We start from the raw sequence: 22,131 nt of genomic DNA on the forward strand, positions 1-22,131 counted from the left end.
CTCTTCTTTCCCCTCTGCACTGCTCCGTGCCCTTCATACCTGACAGCATCTCATCAAAGCCAGAGCGAGCCTCAGGGTGTCGCAGAAGGGACTTGGGAGTGAAGATAATGAGCTGGAAAGGCATAAGCAAAGCTGTCAGGGTACGCCGCTGGGTACAGCCCCACCAGCACCTAACTAAGGTGGTGTCAGGCCTGGGCACCACTGAGGCCCCAGCCCCTTGCCAGGGTCCCAAGGCGGCTTCATTCAGGGACACCCCCCACCGGACTCTGGATGCTGACAGCCAAAACCAGCTTCAGAGGGGAATGGAGCCATTGAAGGCGGGTGTAATAGGAGTGTGGTTGATGGAGAGGGAAGTCTTGGCATCAGAGCTTCCCTGATCTCCAATGGAGAGAAGCAGGGTGGGAAGAATTTGGGATGTGCCCTTGTTTTGCTTTGCTCTCTCCCTGCATATCTTGGGGACCCGAGGCTATGCAGATGATGTTCTAAACCAGCCCACAAGGTTCCTTGGGTGAATTTGATATCTTTTATTAGACCACAGCATTCTTGAGCCCTCCTCCTACCTGCCCCGCCTCCACAGGGAGTGGGTTTTACCTCCAGTGTAGACGCCACTTTGCAGTAATCCCGGATGTATCTGCCAGCCCCCTGGCAACAGGGATCTGAGCATGGCTGACCGAGTCATGGCCAGGCTTGGAGGTGGAGGGCAGGCCGAGGCCCCACTCACCGGCTTGCGGAAGGGCAGAAGGATCTGTCTGCGCAGGACATGGAAGAAATTGGCCGGTGTGGAGCAGTTCACCACGATCCAGTTGCAGTCGTACAGCTGGCGCACATCACTGAAGTCCTCCAGTTTCTACAGCAAAGGGAGCAGGGTTGGTGGATGAGACCTAGCCTGGCTTGGTTATAATCTTTCCATCCAGCATGGAGATGTCCCCTGGGGCAGGGCTGGGCCGCGGTAGCCCTGGGCAGTGTGGGGCTCATACCAGGGGCCCATTGGGGGCACACAGAACCTCCAAGGCTTGATCTGCCCACTGGGGTATGAATTTAAGAGGTTGGCTTTCCCATCCCATAGGTGATGGCAAGACCAGGAGAGGAGTCTCCAGCTCTGGGCCAACATAACTCCAGATCCTCATCCACTGACCACCTCTGCTTTGCTCCCCACTAGGGCAGTATCAGCGTCTAGCTGTCCTGTGAAGTGGCAGAGGGGTAACATTCTCCCTGCATAAAGTAAAGCGGGGAGGCCATGCCCTAGGCCCACCTTTCTCCCCCAAGGCTGATGCAGCCCAACACTTACAGGCAGCACATCTGGGTCATCATTGCACATCTTGAGGAACCGCTCAATGCTCGGGGCCCTGGAAATGGGGTCAGAAGCCGTGGGGGGGGGGGTGAGGTCAGGGGCAGAGGGGTGCCAGAATGTACCCCTAAGCGCTGCCCTTCTCTTGCAGTGCAGCCAGTCGATGTCACGTGCCACCAGCATGGGCTTGAAGAACCTGATGTCTTCCCATCCCGGCCGTCAGCAGAGGGACTGGGATGGCTCCATGTCCTAGTGACACAGGGCCTGAACCCCATTGCTGGCTGCTTATACATGGCTAGACATGGCACAGCTGGCACCAACCCATGGCACACAATAGACATCCACATCCTTGGCCTGATGCCCCATCTTCTCACATATCACTGTCTCCCCCCCAACCCCACCCCCCAAAAAAAGCACATGCCTTGTTTTTGGCAAGACAGAAATTCCCCTCTCCCCACCCGCCAAGTTATAGATGCATAGAGCATGGATACAGCCTAACCTTCAGCTCATTTGCTCACCCTTCCTCCACTGCTCAGCCAGAAGCTGAAACCCTAGCTGCTGTAGGAGACTAGACCTCCATGAGCAAATCTGTGATTCTGAAAAGAGCTAAAGACAAGTCTGTAGGGCTGTGAAATTATAGAATCACAGAAAATTAGGGTTGCCAGGGACCCTGGGAGGTCATTTTGTCCACCTTCTTGCTAAAGAAATAGGAGAAGAGACAGGCTATGAGACAGCAGGACTGCCAAGAGAAAGGTTAGCTTGATTAAAGGAACATCAAGGCCATTTAAAAAAAAAAAAAGGGAGAGATGGTTAACACCCATGAGGCAAAGCAGAACAGGCCAGGAAGTGAAATGACTTCCTCAGCTGCATGAACAGAAATGTCGACAGAACAGGAATCAAAGGAGGGTCCTTTGATTCTGGGAAGCAAAGAGCTTCCCTAGTTAAGAATTTGAGAGATGGGGGCTGATTTTTTTTTTGGGGGGTGGGGGTGGTAAAAGGTACACAATATATGTGACATTATAGAGCAATAGGGCTGGAAGTGACCTGCAGAGGTTTCATCTAGTTCAACCCCGCCTTCTGAGGCAGGATCAGCCCTGTCCAAACCATCCTAGGCACGTCTATCATCTAAACTCTTTGTAAAACTACCATCAGCCCTGACAGAGCACGAGGCATCACACCTGACTCTGCCATGGGGAAAGCAGGGGGACTACTGTGGCTTATGTCCTGCTGCTGTAAAAGGTTTTTATAGACACTCAAGAGATCCCAGGCCAAGGCCATGCCCCCACTATGGAGAAAGGCAGCCTCCCCCACCCCCCTCCCCACCAAGTCTGACCAGGGAGAAAAATTCCTTCCTGATCCTACATGCAGCATCAGTCTGAGCCTGAGTGGAGGAGCAAGACCCTCTAGCCAGAAACCTCCAGCTTTGGTCCCAGCAGGAACATTGGCACAGCCCAGTCACTATCCCCAGCCTGGGCTACAGCAAACACCCAATGTCTCGTCTCCAATGGAGGTTTACAAACCCCCACACAGAGCAGAAAGCAGGGGGTAACCAGCACAGCCCAAAAGCCTGGGAAATTCCCATGGTAGAACATAGGCATCGCTATGCCTAGATCATCCCTGACCAGTGCCTGTCCAGCCTCTCCCTGAACACTTCTAGTGATGGAGAGTCCACCCCTTCCCTGCATGTCCATTCTACAGCCTGCTCTACAAGGGAAGAAGTTTTTCCTGAAATCCAACCTAAATTTGCTTTACTGAAACTTCAAGCCATTGCTCTGTGTCCTGCTCACTGCAGCGAGAGTGGGTGCTTTCCCTCTTCATGGCAGCCCAAGTCTTTGAAGACTGCTATTATGTCCCTTCTCAGAGTGAATATGGTACTTCCAGGAAACACCTGGCTCTGGCTGCCCAGGGGAGGGGTCCTTACCATGCCCTCCATGCCATGGGGCAGCAGCAGGACAATGCCATTTTGCCGGACCCATTTGGCCTGCCCAGGGCAGATGAACTGGTCGATGATGCACTGGGCTGTGTTGTGGAAGTCACCAAACTGGGCTTCCCAGAGGACCAAGGAGTTGGGGCTGGCCATGGCAAAGCCCAGCTCGAACCCTGTGGAGGATGTGGAGGTCAGCAGAACACCCGTGCTACAAGGCAACACCAAGCTCAGTTGTCATCCCCCTGCTGCAGCTTGGTGCCCACTCACCCAGAACGCCATACTCTGAGAGGGAGCTGTTACAGACTGTGTAGGAAGCCTGGTTGGGCCATAGGTGGTTCATGGGGATGCAGGTCCTCTTGTCCACATTCTGGTCATGGAGGATGTGGTGGCGGTGGCTGTGGGGAGAGGCAGAGAGGGCAATTGCTAATATGTTCCCCTCTGCCAGGAGGTACCTGGGCTGGGTAGCTCCAAGATGGCACCCATGGATTAGGTGCTGCAATGGGGACCTCTCCATGGGCCTTCCAAGAGGGCTCTACCCCCTGCACCTGTCAGCCAGGGGAACGTACCTGAATGTGCCCCTCTCAACGTCCTGACCACTGAGACGCACGTGGATGCCCTCCTTGAGGAGGGAGCCAAAGGCCATGTACTCTGCCAGGGCCCAGTCCACCATCCTAGTCTTCACCATCTCCCCACGAGTCTTCAGGATACGGCTCAGGCCTGTCAGACAAGACACCAGTTGTTGTCTGCTGGGGGGGGCACTATACAGGGCCACAATTCGTCACAAGGAGCTTGATTTGCAGAGTCATTAGGCCAAGTCACTGAGCCACCTGGATTCCTTGTGGATGCTGAGGGTGGATGGAACGTCAGATCATGGTCCAACTTGAGTGCCCTGGGCTGCAGAAGCTTGGCTAGTCACCTCACTGCCTTCCCAGTGCTATGTAGGGCCCTCCATATCCCCCACAGACTAGTATGTGGCATCACCCTGCAGGCCACGCCAGCATCAAGGCTGCTTTGTGGAGCTTCCACCCCCCGCGTGGCATAGAACCCCTACCTCCGTGGATAGTGAAGTCCTCCACAGGCACCGAGCTGGCCACGCTGCCGATGTGGGTCAGGTCTTCCTCACTCAGGCCTGTGGAAGGGCAGGTCATGCTTCGGGGCTGCCCATCCAAGGTAAAGAAGCCTGGAGGGGAAAGAGACAAGTTCAGGACCTAGGTCCAACAGAGATGCAGGTTTAGGCATGAACAACTCGTGCCCCCGGCAGCTGGCGGGGGAGGGGCACAGCAGCAGAAGCAGCAAGCGGGGGAGCTGTTGGCAGTGGGAGGGGGTGTGGCAAGTGCCAATCAAGGATCAGCAGCCACCTGCAGCCATTGCTGACAGCGTCAGAGGCCAGCAGGGATCACTGACGACACGCAGATGCCGCCAGCAGTATCTGTGGCAGAGTGGCAAGTGGTGACCACCAACAGTGTCAGCGGCACCTTTTTGTAGGGGGTGCATGGCCACGCTCAGGGGGTGCTTTTGCACCTGCATGCACCCCTTATGCATCGCCGCTGGGTTTAGGGATGCCAAGGCCATACAGAACCCCATGTCTCCAAAGGGGTGGCTGTCCTCTTCTGAGCTGAGGCCACAACTCTGTAGACACAGGAACGGGGAAACCGAGTCACCCAGGCCTGGGGTGTTGCCTGCCCCCCAGCCGTGAGGGGCCATCAAGAGGAAGCTACTTACCAGGCCAGGGAGAGTCCAGCCAGTGCTTGATGTGTAGGATCTTCTCATCCTTGGACCTGGCATGGGCTTCTTCACAGATCTTGTCATACTTGGCAATCTCCTCCTGGGAGACAGAAGGCTGGGGGTGAGGGCCACTTCTGGTATCCACTCACCCACCTATCACCCAGCCCCAGAGACAAAGCTGCCCCCAGCCCTGGCTTAAATCGCCAGCTCCCAGCAGGCAAATAAAACTGCCACAAAACATGGCTGCGCCCAACTGGCCACCATCCTCCTGCCAGCTGTTGCTGCCATCCCATAAGGGCATGGTGAAGAGGGCACCCCACACTGTAGAGCTAGCATTTTCCAGGAGGGAGCTTTGAGTCTACTGAGGGGCATCTCAATTCTAGAAAGGTTGAGAACCAATGATCTCTTCCAACGCCCTGCCTATGGGTGATCCTGCCTCAGGCAGGGGGGGTGGACTAGATGTGACCTCTGGAAGTCCCCGCTTCTCTGTGATTCTAAGCAAGATCTGCTTCCTCTCACGCACTCTCAGGGAAGCAGCTGATCCCTTGGGAGGATTCCCAAGCACTTGTACCTCATACTCTGGCTGATTCACCACCCCCTGGGAAATCAGCAGCTCAGCATATTTCTGCAGCACAGGCTTCTGCTTCCGGATCTGTTTGTACATCAGTGGCTGGGTGAACATGGGCTCGTCCATCTCATTGTGGCCGTTGCGCCTGTAACATACCTAACAAGGCAAAGGGGCCATTAGAAGTTGCCAGCCAATGCTGCCCTGCATGCCCAGAGCTGAGCACAATGCACTGGCTAGGAAGGAAGCCTCACTCATGAGGTCCTACACTTAGTTTCTGCAGAGCTGTGTTGTAGTGTGGACACAGGGCAAAACCAGAAGAGAGAGTCTGCTACTGACTATCAAAACCCAGCAGGGTCCTCAAGAGGATCACACCTAGTGCCGCCCCAAGCTTCAAGCAGCACTGCCTTTCGCTAAACCAGCCCAGCCCAGACCCAAGGCTGGGGATTCTCAGGACAGCCTGTTTGGAGGCTTTCCTTCCATTACTACTTCTTTTGGCATGCCTTCACTTCCCACTGAGATCCAGAGAAGAGGGACTTGAACAAGCCACCAAGCATGTACAGCACATGTGTCCCAGCAAGCTACGATACAGCTTTTATACTGTTCTGCCAACACACAACACCTTGCAAGCCACGACAAGGCGGTGAGACCTTTCACCTATTCCTTATTTTCATCCACGTCTACAAGTCTCTTCCCCTCTACACTGGATCGAGAGTATCTTCCATTCTGTTTCCCACCTCAAGGCAGCCAGATGGTTTCCTGCAGGAGCTATTTGTGTGCCCAGCATTGTGGTATTTCAGGGAAACTTTTCCTTTCTAAATAAACCCACGTGAAAAAGCTAATCCGGGAGGATTATGGGTTGTAGATAAAACTAGCTATAAAAGGGATTGCTCAGGTCAAGGGCTGAGCACGTTCATTCAGATCCCCAGGCAGGCTGGTAACGTGTGCTCTGTCACTGGTTTGCTAGCTACGGCCCGTTGTGGCCCCTGATCAGAGCTAGCAGAGGTGTCGTAGACTGGCCTTATCAGCTGTTAAAATCCACAAATGACCTGGGGGGTTTTATTTTATCTGAGGAAGTCCAAGACAAGCCAAAGTAACTAGAGAGCGGTTTATGGGGATACTGGCAAATCGGATACAGGTCACCAAGAGCAGCTACACCCAGATATAGCTCAGACAAATTGCTTGTGGGCTCGGTCTACCTGGGAGGGGAACAGAGGGCTTCATTCCTCCCCGCAGGTTGGCTGATCCCAGGACTGACACACCTAGCACTGAGGGGTTTGGAGTCTCAGTACCCCTCAACACAGTCCTAAAACAAACAGTTAACAGACATGGCCATGGAACAAAATCCCCTGCAATGGGATAAAGACCCAAAGTTGCCACTTCCCCACTGGTGAGGGCCCTGGCTCAACACCAGCCACCTACCAGGTCCACAACAACATCCTTGTGGAAGGTGCTCCTCCACTCAGCCGCCACGTTGCATACGTACACCACAGCCTCAGGGTCATCAGCATTGACGTGGAAGATAGGTGCGTTGACCACACGGGCCACATCGGTGGGGTAAGGCGAGGAGCGAGCCATGCGCGGGTCCGTGGTGAAGCCAATCTGAGGCGAGAGGGTGGGTAAAGAAGGGCCCGGAGAAGGGTGGCACATGAGGGGCTCAGGTCAGTCAGGTGTGGGCAAGGAAGTATCTCAATGTATCAGACATTGGAAGGTGGGGGCGGAAATGGACATGGCTTCAGTGTCAGGGGCAGCCTCCAGGCCGGTCACTGGCACAACAAAAAGGCAAGTCTTGGGGGTTCCCTACTGAACACTTCCCCTCATCTAGCTACTGCCATGGAGGCACCATGTCCAGGCCAGGCCAAGAAGCTGCCATCAAAAGAGCTTCTTCTGCCTGTCAGCTCCTTGAGCTAAACACATCAGCTTTCTGTGCCCAGAATAGAAGTGTGGAGACTGTCAGGTGGCCAGGGCTTCTTCCCCTTCTCTCCCCCACTGCCTGTGGCCACAGAGAGAAAGGGGTGGAGTCCTGTCTGCAGCTGGAGCTACAGTTTTGGCCCCTTTCACAGCTGAATTGATGGACAAAGCTTCATCTGCTACATAACTGAGCTGCAAAACAGAGTTAAAACTGTAGCTTTAGCCTGAGAAAGGTGGGGGGGGTGGGCAGCAGGGGGCTAAGATTAGGCCCTGTCCACTCCACGCGGCCATTACTCTGAAAGAAGCAAAGATTTCTTCATCCACTCACCCACCTATCACCCAGCCCCAGAGACAAAGCTGCCCCCAGCCCTGGCTTAATCGCCAGGAGCGGCTGATATGGGTGGTACACGAGATGAGAAAATACAGCAACTGAGCCGAGTTCGGAACTGCTACAAAAAGGAGAAGGAAGTGAAAGCTGGCGAGGTGGGAAGAGGATTAAAACAGAGTCTGTAGGAAAGGCTGTGTATGCAAGGGGGGAGATTGGAGAGAGGCTTGTTCACCAAGAGATCAAATATTCCATTTCCTGTCCCATCAGCCTCTGCTCAGACACCACCCCCCCAGTATAAAGGCACCAGAGAACACAGTCATGTCCAACAAATCCCACACACTAGAGTGGCCATTTCCAGAAGGCAGCCTCTGCTGGCATGAGCCCAGCTGGGGTAACTGGATCCCCAGAGGACTCGTGGCACCTTTCAGAAGGGCTGTGAGGAAGCTATTGCGGGGGAGCCACGATCCCTTGGGGAACCATGGTTGTGTCAGGAGTTGACAGGCATGCCAGTGTTCCTGTTGTCTCTCAAAGCCAGAGGGTCCTGGCTAGAGCCTCTTGCCTCCCCATTCAAGCCCAGACTGATGCCACAGAAATCATAGAAAACGAGGGTTGGAAGGGACCTCAGAAGGTCATCTAGTTCTACCCCCCTGCTCAGAGTAGGGGAAAGGATTGGGGCTGGTCCACCTCCCCAGCCCTCCCTGGGTTTCTGACACATTTGGAGTCAGGAAGGAATCTGACCCCCTGGTCATACTGGTAAAGATCTGGAGGGGTTTCACCCGCCTCTGTAGTGGGGGCACAGCCTCTACCTGGGATCTCTGGAGAATATATTAACAATCTTTTATACGAGTAGGACACTGCCCCCCCCACACCACCCTGCTTGACTAGTGGCAGGCTTGGTTGTGATGCCTTGTGCTCCATCAGGGCTGACTGTAGTTTTACAAAGCGTTTAGATGATGGATGCATCTGGGATGATTTGGACAGGGCTGATCCTGCCTCAGGCAGGCAGTTGCACTAGATGTGATCTCCAGAAGTCCCTTCCACCTCCACTGCTCTAGGACCACGGTAAGATTCTTCCGAGATGAATCAGAGTCCTAGAAGTTCCCGTCCCTCTGGTTCCACCCCTACCCTCCTCCCAACCACCACTGCCTCCACCTTGGCTCACATAATAGAGCTCAGGCATTAAAGGGGAGAACAGTCTGGCATGAGGCTGCTTAGGGCAGGGTGTCACCCTGCTCCAGCCACCAGCTCCTCCTTCCTCCATGGCCCCACCATTACCTGGTTGTTCACCACCACGTGCACAGTCCCATGAGTGGTGTAGGATGGTAGGTCACTCAAATGGAAGGTCTCGTACACAATGCCCTGCCCAGCAAATGCTGCATCTCCATGCAGGAGGATGGACATCACCTGTGAGGGGAGGAGACAAAAGGGAGCAGAATCAACAAAGGCAGCCTGATGATTTCTCTCTGGCATGGAAGTCCCTCAAGGTAGGAGCAGGGAAAGGGGTATCAGATGGCATGGGGCTGAGAGCCCACAAAGTCATGAGATGCCTCCTTGGACCCATCAACTGCACAGCCAGACTCTTAACCCATGGATGACTATAGTAGTGGGGAGGGCCTCAGGCTGATGGCTTCACGCACCAATAAGGTCTGGCTTTGGGAGGTGGGATTTGAGTAGACAAGGGGAATGTCAGGCTGGACGGGGCTCCAATTCATAGATTGTAAGGCTGGAAGAGACCTCAAAAGATCAGGTCCAGCCCCCTGCACCAAGCAGGAAAGATAACCAGGGGTCAGGTGACCCCAGCAAGGTGACCATCTAGTCTCCTCTTGAAGATTTCCAGGGTAGGTGATTGCACCACCGCTGGAGGGAGCTTATTCCACAGTCTGGACACCCTGACTCTGAAGAAGTTTTTCCTAATGTTGAGCCCGAATCAATTTTCCAGGTGTTGGTGGCCATTACTTCTCGTCTTCCCCTCGTGTGCCCTGGTGAACAGTTGCTCACTGTGCCCTTGATGTACTCCCCTAGTGTAGTGGTAAGCTGCTACCAGGTCCCCTTCTCAGCCTTCTTTTCTTCTGGCTGAAGAGTCCCAGATCCCTCAGCCTTTCCTCATATGACTTGTCTTCTAAGACTCTGATCATATGGGTGGCTCTTCCTTAGACTCTAACAAGGACGTGGACAAGCTTCAGAAAGTGTGGTGCCCAGAACTGGACTGCAGCTGGAGTACTGCATCTCAGTGCCAAGTAGTTCCCTGCACCCATGAAAGTTATCCCCCAAAATAACACTTTAAACCTCATTCCATAGCTAGGAGAACTCCATCCCCTGCACAGAAGCAAGGAGACAAGGGCGCTGCCAACATGGTGCTGCTGCATCAAGAAGCCATAGGTTCCTAGATGCTTAGAAGCTCCTAGGAAGAGGAGCAAGTGGAAGGCAAAGTTCTGTGGTTTGTGCCAGCCAAACCTAGAGAAGATGTATCCCTCCCTGCACCCGAGCCTGGCTATCCCGCAAGGAACAGCAAGATGCTTTAGCCAAGAACCTCTGGGTTTCTAGTCCCAATGGGGGTACGAGCACTCCGAAGTCTAAAACCCCAGCCTGGGCTGCGGCCAATTACCCAGTGCCTCAGAGGACGGCAAACTGCCCCAGAAACCAGCAGCATTCACAAGGGGGGGGAAAAATAACCCTTTCTGACCCTAAGTGGTGTCCAACCAAAGTCCTGAGGCCTGGGGATTACCAGACACTTTTCTCACTCCCAGCATCTCCACTGCAGTCACTCTGGGAGATGCTGAGAGGGCAGAAAGAACTCATCATCTCTAATTACAGAGGAACCCTCTGTGCAAAGAGTGGGATGTGCCATTTCGTCAGCCGCCTACCAGCTGTCATATTGGAGCCAGGGTGGTGACTGAACTTCACCAAGCAGCAGCTGACGTCCCACTTGCTCATCCAGCCCCAAGAGAGCGGGTGGTCTCAAGTGAGAAATCCATAAAAATCACAGAAGCGGTGCTGGAAGGGACCTCCAGAGGTCGCATCCAATCCAACTCCCTACCTTAGGCAAGATCAGCCCTGGCCAAACCACCCTATACAAAACCATCTTCCAACCTCTGAGCAAAAACTAGTCAACCTCACACAACAGCAGACATCACACAGGGGCACCATGGTGGCCAGAATCCTGCTGCTCTAAAAAGGTTAACATGCACTCCAGAAAATCTAGGCAGAGGCTGTGCCCCCACTACAGAGAAAGGCAACCCCCCCTAAATCCATACCAATCTGACCAGGGGGGAAATTCCTTCCAGACCCCAAATGCAGCATTGGACTGAGACTGAGCAGAGGGGCAAGACCCTCTAGCCAGGACCCTCTGGCTTGGGTCCCAGCAGAAGCACTGGCACAGACCAATCACCATCCCCAGCCTGGGCTGCAGTCCACACCTGATGCCTTGGAGGGAAGTTTAACATCCCCGCCCCCCCCAATGTAGCATGGGTGGGGAGGGGGACAGGAATTCGCTCCCAGCTTCATGGACAACCAGTAAAGCCCAGAAGCCTGGAAAATCCCCTTAGCAGAACACAGGCATTGCTACATGTAGATCACCCCCAACCAATAGCTGTCCAACGTCTCCCTGAACACCTCGTGATGGAGAGGCCACCACTTCCCCGAGCATCTATGCTGCAGCCTCCCTGCTCCACCAGCAAAGACATTTCCCCCCCCAGATCCAATCTGAACAAACTTTGCTGGCCCGTGCCCTACTCCGCAGCAGACGTGCTTTTCTTCTTATGGCAGCCCTTCAAGTCTTTGAAGGCTACTATCATGTCCCCTCGTAGGCACCTTTTCTTCAAGTTGAACATACCTAGCTCCTCCAGCTACCTTTGTTTGTCACTGATGACAAAGATCTTCTCCTCACCAGTGCGGACTAAAAGCCATATATGTGGCTAGAGATGTCCATCCCTTTTCCCCATCCGTCACTCCGTCAGTCACCAGAGTCCAGCCAGCTTGTGGGCATGCCAACAAGGGCATCCACTCTTATCCCAGAGGCACTTACCTTCTTCCCTTGTATGTCCCCGCAGTAGAACTGTTCCGCCTTAGTCTTGCCCTGAACCACAGGGTCCACAGCTTCCAAGTGAGAAGGGTTGGCGACCAAAGAGAGCGTGATGTTGCGGTCAGTGACACGGTTGATGCGGCGGTGGTACATGCCCAAGTGGTACTTCACATCGCCCGAGCCCTGGAGGCAGGGAGAGAGAAAGAGGAGGCAGACAGTGAGCTGTAAAGGCTCCAGCCAGCCTGGGATACAGACAGGGGGCTCCAATGGTCCTCTCAACTGCTCAGAAATATCTAAGATACTGGAGCTACCTAAAGAATCCATTACCTTCCCTGCAAGTATCATGAAGCCCCTTTATAAAAACTGATGGGGTGTTCACACCTTGAATCCTGTGCCCAGTTCTGGTCCCCGCACCTCCAAATGGATCTAGAAGACCTAGAGAAGGTCCAGAGAAGGATGCAACAAGGATGATTAGTGGTATGGAGAAACTAGTGAAGCCAGGCTTGTTCAGCTTGGAAGAGACACTTGGAAGAGGGACAGGAGAAGGGTTTATAAAAACATTAAATGGCAAAAGATAAAGTCAATAGGGATTTATTACTGACAGGCTCTCCCCAGACAAGAGCCACAACATGAAGCTAGGAGGCTGTAAGTTTAAAACGAACATCAGGAAGTTCTTTTTCATTCAGCATGTTAAGGTTTGGAACTTGTTGCCACCGGACTTTTGGGGGGGGGGGGGGGGGGGGGGGGGGTGGGGGGGGGGGGGGGGGGTCTGAGAGTTCGTCCAGATTTACCAAGGGATTGGACATGTTGTTGGAGGAAAAGGGGCATCAGTAGCTAATGAGCATGGGAGCAAGGGGTACAGCCTCCGAATTAAAATGTCCTAAACCTTAAGTGTTGGAGGCTGCAGGTGAGAAACGAACAAGGGACAAACCCGATCATTCCCAGTTCACTCTCCCTTCCAGCCTCTGCCACTGTATGACACAGGAGGCTGGGTGAGACCTCTCTCCCCAAGCGACTGCCATGGAGATGCTGGGAGTTGGGTGATCCCAGGCCTCAGGACTTTGGTTTGACCCAGTAAGTGGCAGTTCTTAAGAATCTGAACCTGCTTACATCCTAATGATGGAGAGTCATGGGACATAGGATGCTGGGTTGGACAGACTATGGGTCTGGTCCAGTCTGGCGCTCCTTAGCCGTGTCCCTTCTCCACCAACCTATCTCCAACAGTGGCAGGAGTGAATGTTTCAGATGGAGAGCATCAAAGCAGATACAAGAGTGATCCATGCTCTACTCAACACCCTCTCTGCATCCAGCATCTCTGGTTTAGAGAGAGGAAATATCAACTGCTCTGCTTAAACAGCTCTCAATAGATCCATCGCCCGTGAATCCATTTAGTCCCTTGTTGGACTTGGCTGTACTCTCTGCCTGTCACTTAAGCTCCACATATTAACAATACACTGCATAAAAAGTGACTCTCTCTTGTTCAGTTTAAAACTGATCTGCTCATTCACCAGGTGCTCCTTCATTCTAGTATCCTGGGACTTGGCAAAGAGCAGTTTCCCAGTCACTTGGTCCACACCCTTCATGATTTGTAGACTTCTATCCTATTCCCCACTGTTGCCTCCTTTCCAAACTGGAGAGTCCCAGCCTTTTCAGTTTCCCCTGGTCTGACAACTGTCTGATCATTTTTGGTCACCTTTCTCCATAGAGAAGGAGAGAGAATAAGAAGCTGCTGAGAATACTGCCCCCTCCCCACACACACACACACACACACACACACAGATGAAAGATGGCTGCATATGTGGAAAGTTTTGAGATGGGCGAACGGAAAGTTCGTGGTTTCTTTGACAGACACCTTCCAACAAGGCACTTGGAGTTGCTACTAGCTGCATACCATGCTGTAGCAATTCAGCATGCTTTGGAGGGGAAGAGGTCTACAGACTCTTGCAAGGAAGAAAAGTTGGACTTCAGAAGAGCATGGTAAAGGGAGAGATAAGTCAGCAACAGGTACAAAAGAACCCAGGGGATTACTCATCTTGGATTCAGAAAGACTTCAAGCAGATAATAAGCCTCTTGATCTACTGATAATATCACCTATACCACAACATGGGAACTGGGATGAAGGAGGCCAGTTCAAAGGCTGTGAACACTTCACACATTGCTCGGTATTGGTGAGGCATCATGGAGAGGCCTCATCTGGAGCTGTGTGTCTAACTCTGTGCCCTGTACTTCAAGAAGGACATGGGTGGACTGGAGAGAGTCCAGTGCTGAGTGCCAAAAATGATCAAGGGCCTGAGAAGCAAGACTGATGAGGAAAGGCTGAAAGAACTGAGGTTACCGAGTCTGGAGAAGAGGAGACTGATTTGATCACAGCCTTCAAATACCTGAATGGCAATGACAGAGAGGATGGAGACGGGCTTTTCTCTGTGGCTGCAGGTGACCGGACTAGGAACAGCCTCAAGCTGCAGCAAGGGAAGTTGAGATTGGAGGAATTTCCTGACTCGGGGGTAAGGGGGTGTCCATCCAGCATTGGAAGAGGCTGCCCAGAGAAGAGGTGGGGGTCTACTGTTGGAGGCTTCCAAGAGCAGGTTAGATGGACAATGGGTTGGGATGGTTTAGTCAGGACCATTAAAACTGGGGGCTGGACTAGCTGTGACCTCATGGAGGTCCCTTCCAATCCATTCCCTAACAGTCTTCTTGCCACAAGATTCAGGTCAGGAGCCAAGCAAGGTCACAAGAGCATCAGATGTCTTCAGCTATGCAGGGATCTTGGGAGAGGAAAGAGAGAAGTGCTATGGAGTGGTTCAGACATGCACGCCTACCACTATGGCCAGGGTGGGTCCCCCTGACAGCAGCAGCGGTGAAGTCGTAGGGATAGCGCCCCACACCTGGTAGACGGGGCTGTGCTGCGCTGCCGTCACCAGTGGGTAGGGGAAGTGAGAGCATGTGCACCCAGCTGGGCGCCCGGCAGGCCAAGGGACACAGTTAATAGCACTCAGGGCTAAGGGGATGAGCCCATACAGTGTGTGCTGCTGTGGGGTCTGGGACCAGCCCGGGGGCAACTCTCCAGTGGGTAGAAGGGGCCACTGAGCAGAAGCTGCTCCCCCAGCTGCATTCTTAGCTCAGCTCTGCCCTGGGCTTGAGCAGACGCACACTTGAGCCCCTCCCCAGTCCCCACCCCCAGCTCGGTGAGGCTCAAGTCCAGGATGGGGCCGCCACTTCTGTGATCCCTCTGTGCCTGTCCCCACCTGGGCTTGGTGCCCTTTTGCTCTCCCTCCCACCCCGATCTGGCCTTTGCTCCTGGGCTGCCGTAAGTGAAACGTTGACCCCAGTGGCTGGGAAGGTGCAGCAGGATCACCCAAGGCTGGGAGGGGGGGGCTCTGGGGGTCCCAGGCCATGCTGAACCACAAGCAAGGGGGAAAAAAGCTGGGCAGACACTGGCTGCAGTCCCTGCCAGTAGCAGAGGGGAGACAGGGGGCTTAATCCTCCTCCACCTGAGCCTGCTGTCCCATATCCCCACTGGAGTCGAAGGGGCAGGGGCAAGTCTGGCGCACCCAGTGCCGTGTCTCATGCACTTGTATAAATGGCAAAATGTACATCAGCACACAGAAAAAGGTGGTGTGCTTTTGAACTAATACCTTCAATGTCTTTTAGTTCAAAAACACGCCGCTGCCATTTTCTACACACTGATGCACATTTTGCCATTTATACAAACGTACGCACTGCCGAGCGCTTTTAAAAGCGCCTGGTGCTGCAGCGTGTACATGTGTACAAATACCCTTAGTCCCGTTACAGGTTTAAACCAGTTTATATGTGCAATTTCTGTTCCTGGCCCAGGTGCCTGGAGTCTGGAATAAGTCCCCATCTCAGTGGGTTATTCCAGCATTGACCACTGGAGGGATCCTTGCCTGTTCCTCCATGCCAGACACTGTCAAAAATGACATGAACCACATTCTCAGGCAGGATTTTGCCAGGACTGAAACCACCATATACTGCCAGTAAAATGGGGAAAGCGTCTTGCTACACGTTTTCTCCCTTCCACCTCCATGTTCCAGGTCTGCCCCTATATTTAGCTGTGGTTAATCAGACTCTTCGAGCTATAGCAATCTCCGAGATTCCATCAGCAGACTGGACAGGGGAAGGGGACCAGAATGACTCAAGGAGGGCACTGGGCTTCATTTGTGGTGTCTGCCAAAAAAGGTTGCCTCCCAGCCATCTTATATGAAAGACACAATGGAAAAAGCTTGGGACAAAAGTTCCTATGAGGCCTGACTGTGCTAATCTAATTTGCTCCCTGCCTTCCTCACCCTCCCAAGAAACCCGGTCATGTCCTTGATCAGCTCCAGGTTCACTAGCACTCCCAGGAGGAGAGCCACTCACCTCGTCAGCAGCCTCCAGCTTGGAGTCAAACTGGCAGAAGATCTGCTCCAGCTCCTTGCGGATGACGTTGGCCAGAACATTGAGACGCCCCCTGTGAGAGCAACCTGGGTTAGTAATACTGAGATCTCATACAGCCTGCCCAGAGATGGACCCTCCATCCCTCATCCCCCAGGCTTCAGGCCCTAGCTGGGACTCAGTAACTGAAGAGGGCAGAAATAGGGTGCCTTCCCATGCTTGGTTCCTCTCTCAAACCGGTCTAATTACTGCCACCCCAGCCAGAATCCATCAGAAATACACCAAGGAACTTGTATACCACACATTTCTTAAGCAAGCTGGATGCAACTGGCCAATGACATCCTTGTTATAAGGCCATATCTCCAAGCTGCCCCATGCAGCACACCCAAGTGACAGGATCTCTTTAGCAGAAGCTGCTACATTCATCCTGGAACCACAAGTTGTGGGGATGCTCTTCTCGCATCCATTGCAGCCCAGGATTATCCAGGCAATAAAAGCTTTGCAAGCTGGCCAGTTTGTGCAAGATATCTAGAGATCTTCTATAAGTGGATACCATGACCATGTAACACAGCTTGAGATCAGCCATCAGCGAGTGTAAACTCAAGACTAAGGACTGGGTGATGGATAATTTGATTTCTTACACTCGATCTACTGAGTAAGATCCCTTAAAACAAACATAATTGTCTTTGGAAAAAGGCCCACTGGCCAGGGCTAGAGAAAGCCAAGTCCTCAACCCCTCCAACTTGAAACCCAGCTAGTTTATGGGGTTATGTATTACCTGTGGGGCATGCCCATAATAACATAGTCCACCCCCTTCTGGCTCGACTTGTCAATGATAGTTTTCAGAGCGGGGATCAGCACCTCGCAGCCTTCCAAGCCAAAGCGCTTTTCTGAGGACCATTTCCGATGTAGGAACTCCTCAAACCTAAAGGGCAGAAGCAGAGAGAAGTCACTCAAAAGGCTACGGCTTACAGGATGGGGAATAAACAACTCCATGGGATAGTGCTGATGGGGGATATACAAACTCCTCTCTTCCGGGCAGTGAAAGCCTGTTGGAGGGCAGCTCCCAAAGTTTTGTTCTGGAGAACACGGCAACACAACAACTCCAAGATCCAGACCAAAGAAAAAAAGGACCAAATGAGTCTAGACTTTGTAAGGAAGATCCCTAAAATGAACACTGTATGGAAAGTATGTACATGCACATACAGAGATGCTCTACACATGGATTCATGTACCACCAACAGTCAACTTCCAGTAGGCCTGTGAAAAAGTTGTAGCCTCAACTCTCAGCAGAAGAGGGCTGGAAAGCACTTTGAGCCCATCAGACCACCTAGATGGGACTCCCACAGCAATCCAGCTAGGGGGACCAGGATGTTACTTTAGACAGGAGAGCTGGTGGCTCTAACAGGACATCCCAAGGCTGGAAGAGGACACCCCAACCTATTCACTATAGGGCTGCAGGGTAAATGTCATTCAAGGACAGTGGAGTACCTGGTTGATCGCACCAGCCTGGCCAGCAGGGTGCGCTTCTCCTCACTGGTGAACTGCATGATTCCTGGGGTCTCAAATTTCTGCCGTATCCATTGACACTGCTCCAGGTCATTAATGAACATGAACTCCACCCCAATGTGCTGGCAGTAAGCCATCTAGGCAAACACAGCAAAAAGATGTCAGATAAAGCAGACCCAAGGCTGGTTTTTCTCCACCTTGGAAATAGAGCATGTGCCTAGAAACTTCCTTAAGACATTATGTTATAGTGGGACTGGAGAACATCCACCTCATTGCCTTGCAGGTCAATGTTGCCCGTGTTACCAAGACTGAAATGATCACGGCCTGAACAGCATTCCCACTGACCTCACTTACTGCCTTGAATTAAAGCACAGCCTGTAGATGGCCCAATCATACTGCAATGAGACCATGGTACCCCTAGAACTAGGCGCTAAGGTGGGTTCAGAAAGTATCAGAGAAGCAGGGCTGGAAGCGACCTCCAGGAGGTCCAAGATAGGATCAGCCCTGTCCAAACCATCCTAGACAAATTCATTGTCCAACCTCTTTGTAAAGCTACTGTCAGGTCTGACAACACCAAACATCACACCCGAACCTGCCACAGGAAGACCACAGTGGCCAATATCCTGCTTCTATGAAAGATCGTTAACAGATGCTTGAGATCCCAAGCAGAGGCTGTGGCCCCATTGCAGAAGGTAGCAACTCCACTCCCCCCTCACCTCAGTCCATACCAATCTGACTGGGGGAAATTTTTTTCCCCCGACCCCAAATGCACCATTGGTCTGGTCCCGAGTGGAGACGTAAGATCCTCTAGCCAGGAACCTCCAGATTTGGTCCCACCAGGAGCATTGGGGCAGCCCAATCACCATCCCCAGCCTGGGCTCCAGCCTACACCTGATGTCTGAAAGAGGCTTACAAATCCCCAGACTCACGGAACAGCAAGCAGGGAGAAAGGAGCAACCAGTCAAGCCCAGAAGCCAGGGAAATCTCCATAGTAGAACACAGACCTCGCTACACCTAGATCATCCCTGTCCAGTAGCTGTCCAACCTGTCCTTGAACTCCTCCAGCGATGGAGAATCCACCCTTTCCCTGGGCATCTATTCCAAGTTGCCACCACCTGTCTGCTTTCAGGAAGCCAAGCTCACACAGTGGTGCTCCCTGTTCTGAAATATTCCCTGGCTGGAGATCACACCCCATACAACAACTGCAGTGGGGTGGGGTAGGCAGTGCCCCATTCCCAACACCCTGGCAGGCGAGGGAGTTCAAGACAAAAAAAACTAGAAGCTCTGGAGGGTGAGGCTGGAGCAACAGTGCCTGGAACCAACCCAGTACGATCCCATATTCAGTGTTACAGACTCACAGCTGGAACCAGGTCTTTTCAAGAGCGCTCAGCTCCCAACAGGTTCCTTACCATGATAAGATCTGCCCTTGGATGTTATAGAACAAGACAAGGAGGTTTGACTCGTAGGTTAAGCCCAACCCGGCCCTTCATGCTGCCTCAAGCAAAGTGTTTGGCAAATCTTTTCAAGCAGGGTTGTCTATTGCCTCTCTCAGGGAAGAGTGGAAGTCAAGGGGTGGGGGGTGCTCCCCTTAGGCAAGGTGCAATTAAGATGGGATGAACACCTTTGGAGACCCAAGTATTAGGGCAAGGATCCCAGCCCTGGCAAGCTTTGTAGCCAATGATGAAACACAAACAAACATTAAGATCTATCCCCAAAAGGAACCCAACCCCCAAGAGAGAGAGCAATACCAAGCTGGTTCCAGCTGGGTGCTGCCTTGTTTCTTGGCTAAGGTGGCAATTTCAGCGCTAAGAATTAGGCCGTGTCCGAGGCACCGATTACACTCTGCAGAAAGGCCCTGCAGGCTGGGGATGGGATGGTGACCACAAAACATTTTCATACTCAAGGCCACCAGGCTGTCCATAGGGTGATGCACGATTGTTCTCCATCCATTGGTTACCACAGGACATGACAACATCAGGTGTTTTCTAGGGGGTGTGGGTGGCCAACCAACCCATGCAAGGCAGCTCCCCGCGGCTTTCTACTCAGCTCCTTAGAAGCAGCTTTCCCTGCCCTCAGCCCCTGACTGGGGACCCCATTTCTCCCGATGCCCAAGCTGGGCTGGGATCCACCATTACAACGTTTCATTTGACCTACAATGGCTCCTTGGCTGAGATGAAGCTTATAGCCCCCACAGAAGGCAACCAGAGAAGCAGGACTGCTGAAGGCACAGAAGACAAGGAGACCCCGCTTCCCCCCTGCGAAGAGGTTTATGGAATGGTTTGGATGGGCTGATTCTGCCTTGAGACTGGATTAGATACAACCTCCTAAAGTCCTTTCCAGCCCAACTCTTCTCCAATACCAAGTGCCAGCCTATGCCTGCACAACAAACTCACCTCTACCATGCCCCCCTGCTCTGGACAGGCTTCCTCTTCCACTAGACACAGCATGGCAGCATCCACATACCACTGTGAGCCAGCTAATGTCACTCTGGGCATGGGGGTAGGTAACTGCCCAGCCAGACATATGCCCTGCTTGGTGTCACTGCTGCTGGGTACAGCAAATCTATCAGGTAGACTTGACCTATAGGGAATGATGGAAGGAGAATCTCAGGCAATACCCAACAGGGGAACTCAAGGACATCTTACCTCCAAGCGCCGGATGATCTCGCGGAGTGGGAGAGCTGACTCATTCCCTCCGATGAAGGTGGTCGTGGGCAAGTGGAAGACCTTGTCAAGATCCGATTCGTCCAGCCCATAAAACCCTGCAGGATTTTCGGTGGTTGGGAAAAGCCAAAGCGGGGGGGGAGGAGGAGAGAGAGAGAGTTGGTGGGCGGGAGGGGGCAAGGGAATGGGGTCATTGGACAAGGACGGTCACAACAGGAGCCGGGGGAAGGGGGGGGTTGGAGGGGAGGGGGGAAGGACAAAAGAAAGCAGTGCAAAACCAAAAAAAATAAGCATGAAGGAGGTTTATATGGGTACAAAAACCAAAAAAAAACCCAGGCAGTAATTAAACAGAAGATGTCAGCACAGAATTAAAAAAACAACAACAAAAACCAAAAAAAGCCAGGGGGGGTTGTTATTTATGCAGAATACAAACACACAGGGCAATACACAGGCACGTCAATTGGCAAATTAAAATCAGCGTTGGAATCAGGAGGTGATCGGAGCCCCGCAAACAAGACGTGTTCCAGAGAATGTCAAGGGAGGGGGAGTAAAACAGAGAGGCATTGAGCACGTGAGGGGGAAATAAACAAACAAACAAACCAACCAGATTTCACCGCACATCAAGAATGAAACGGAAGACAAAGCAGGAAACAAAGGGTTAAAACAGACCCAAACCCAAAAAGGAAAAAAAAGAGAGGGAAGTGAGACAAAGGAAAAGAAAGAAGAAAGAAAAATTGCATCAGTGTCCGGATTCTGCAGTGGACTCCCCTGAATAGCTCACCCAGGGAGAGAAGCATTTGCAGTGCAACGCAACCTCCGTTGGGTTTGGCCAGCAAAGAGAACTGGACTTCCCTTTGTAACCTGCACAGGACCCGCTGGCTGATCTCAGAGCTCTTACGATTTCTCCTCTGGAACAGAGGCTTATGGCTATGCCCGGCACAGTGGTGTTAGGGTGGCCTTACAACCTCATGATACAAAGGGGAAATTTCCAGCTCAACTCTCCCTAGATTTGGCTTGTATGAAAGGACAATCTGCTGAATTCTGAAGGAACCAAGGCAAAGGGCTGCCTACCAAGGTCTGTCTGCATGATCTGAGACAATCATCAACCATGATCTGAGACCTATCAGATGGGGACTATTGACAAACTCTAGGCTCTGTATTTGCCAACCAGGCCAATAATGTCATGGGATCTCTCCTCCTCCAGCTGCCACTAAATCCCACAGGATCTATTTAAAAACACCCCTCACTCTGGCAGAATGATTGAAAGCAAACTCTTTGGTTATTGCACTCGCCCAGCCTGCATTCACCCAACTTCACGGCAATATCTGCCATACATTCAGACAGCAACCTGCTCCCGAATCAGCAGAGGACCCCAACATCTTAGATCACCTCTCCTTCCGGAAGGAGCATGGCTGCATCCTTGCCTGGACCTCAAGTCCCCTTTGTGGCATTTGCTGCTAGATGCTACATGGGATCAAAAGGCCCAATGAAAGAGTGCTGTTTGGTATTTTCGGTCCAATTTTGAGCCACTGTGGGTAGACAGCGTGAGCTTCTTTGACCCATCTACCAAAACCAGCTCTAGTGATAGGAGCCATCTTGTCCTCCAAATTACCTCTCCACTAGGTCACTGGAGCCCCTGCCACATGTTACATATTACATGGTTCACCAGTGAATTGCACAATTCATTTTCACCAGCCACATGGGCAAAGTAATTATCATACCATAAAAATGGCCATCCAGCTACAAGAAAACCAACCAGCTTCACAGTGCTCGTAAACATGTACCAATTTTATAACTGGTTT

The 22,131-nt window shown here is 52.5% G+C and overlaps 1 protein-coding gene across 1 annotated transcript in view; it reads right to left on the reverse strand.

Annotated features, from left to right (window-relative positions):
- OGDH (oxoglutarate dehydrogenase) overlaps positions 1-22,131 on the reverse strand; it is a 53,543-nt gene that overhangs the window by 3,544 nt on the left and 27,868 nt on the right. Inside the window, 17 exon segments of the mRNA XM_014525625.1 lie at positions 40-112; positions 722-847; positions 1,289-1,334; positions 1,336-1,346; positions 3,210-3,388; positions 3,483-3,610; positions 3,782-3,932; positions 4,267-4,395; positions 4,938-5,040; positions 5,512-5,664; positions 6,928-7,107; positions 9,020-9,148; positions 11,769-11,948; positions 16,143-16,233; positions 16,936-17,082; positions 17,649-17,803; positions 20,312-20,427. Of these exon segments, the coding sequence (XP_014381111.1) occupies positions 40-112; positions 722-847; positions 1,289-1,334; positions 1,336-1,346; positions 3,210-3,388; positions 3,483-3,610; positions 3,782-3,932; positions 4,267-4,395; positions 4,938-5,040; positions 5,512-5,664; positions 6,928-7,107; positions 9,020-9,148; positions 11,769-11,948; positions 16,143-16,233; positions 16,936-17,082; positions 17,649-17,803; positions 20,312-20,427 (2,097 nt within the window).

This window comes from Alligator sinensis, unplaced genomic scaffold (assembly GCF_000455745.1).
Source record: "Alligator sinensis unplaced genomic scaffold, ASM45574v1 scaffold1462_1, whole genome shotgun sequence".
Taxonomy (NCBI): domain Eukaryota; kingdom Metazoa; phylum Chordata; order Crocodylia; family Alligatoridae; genus Alligator; species Alligator sinensis.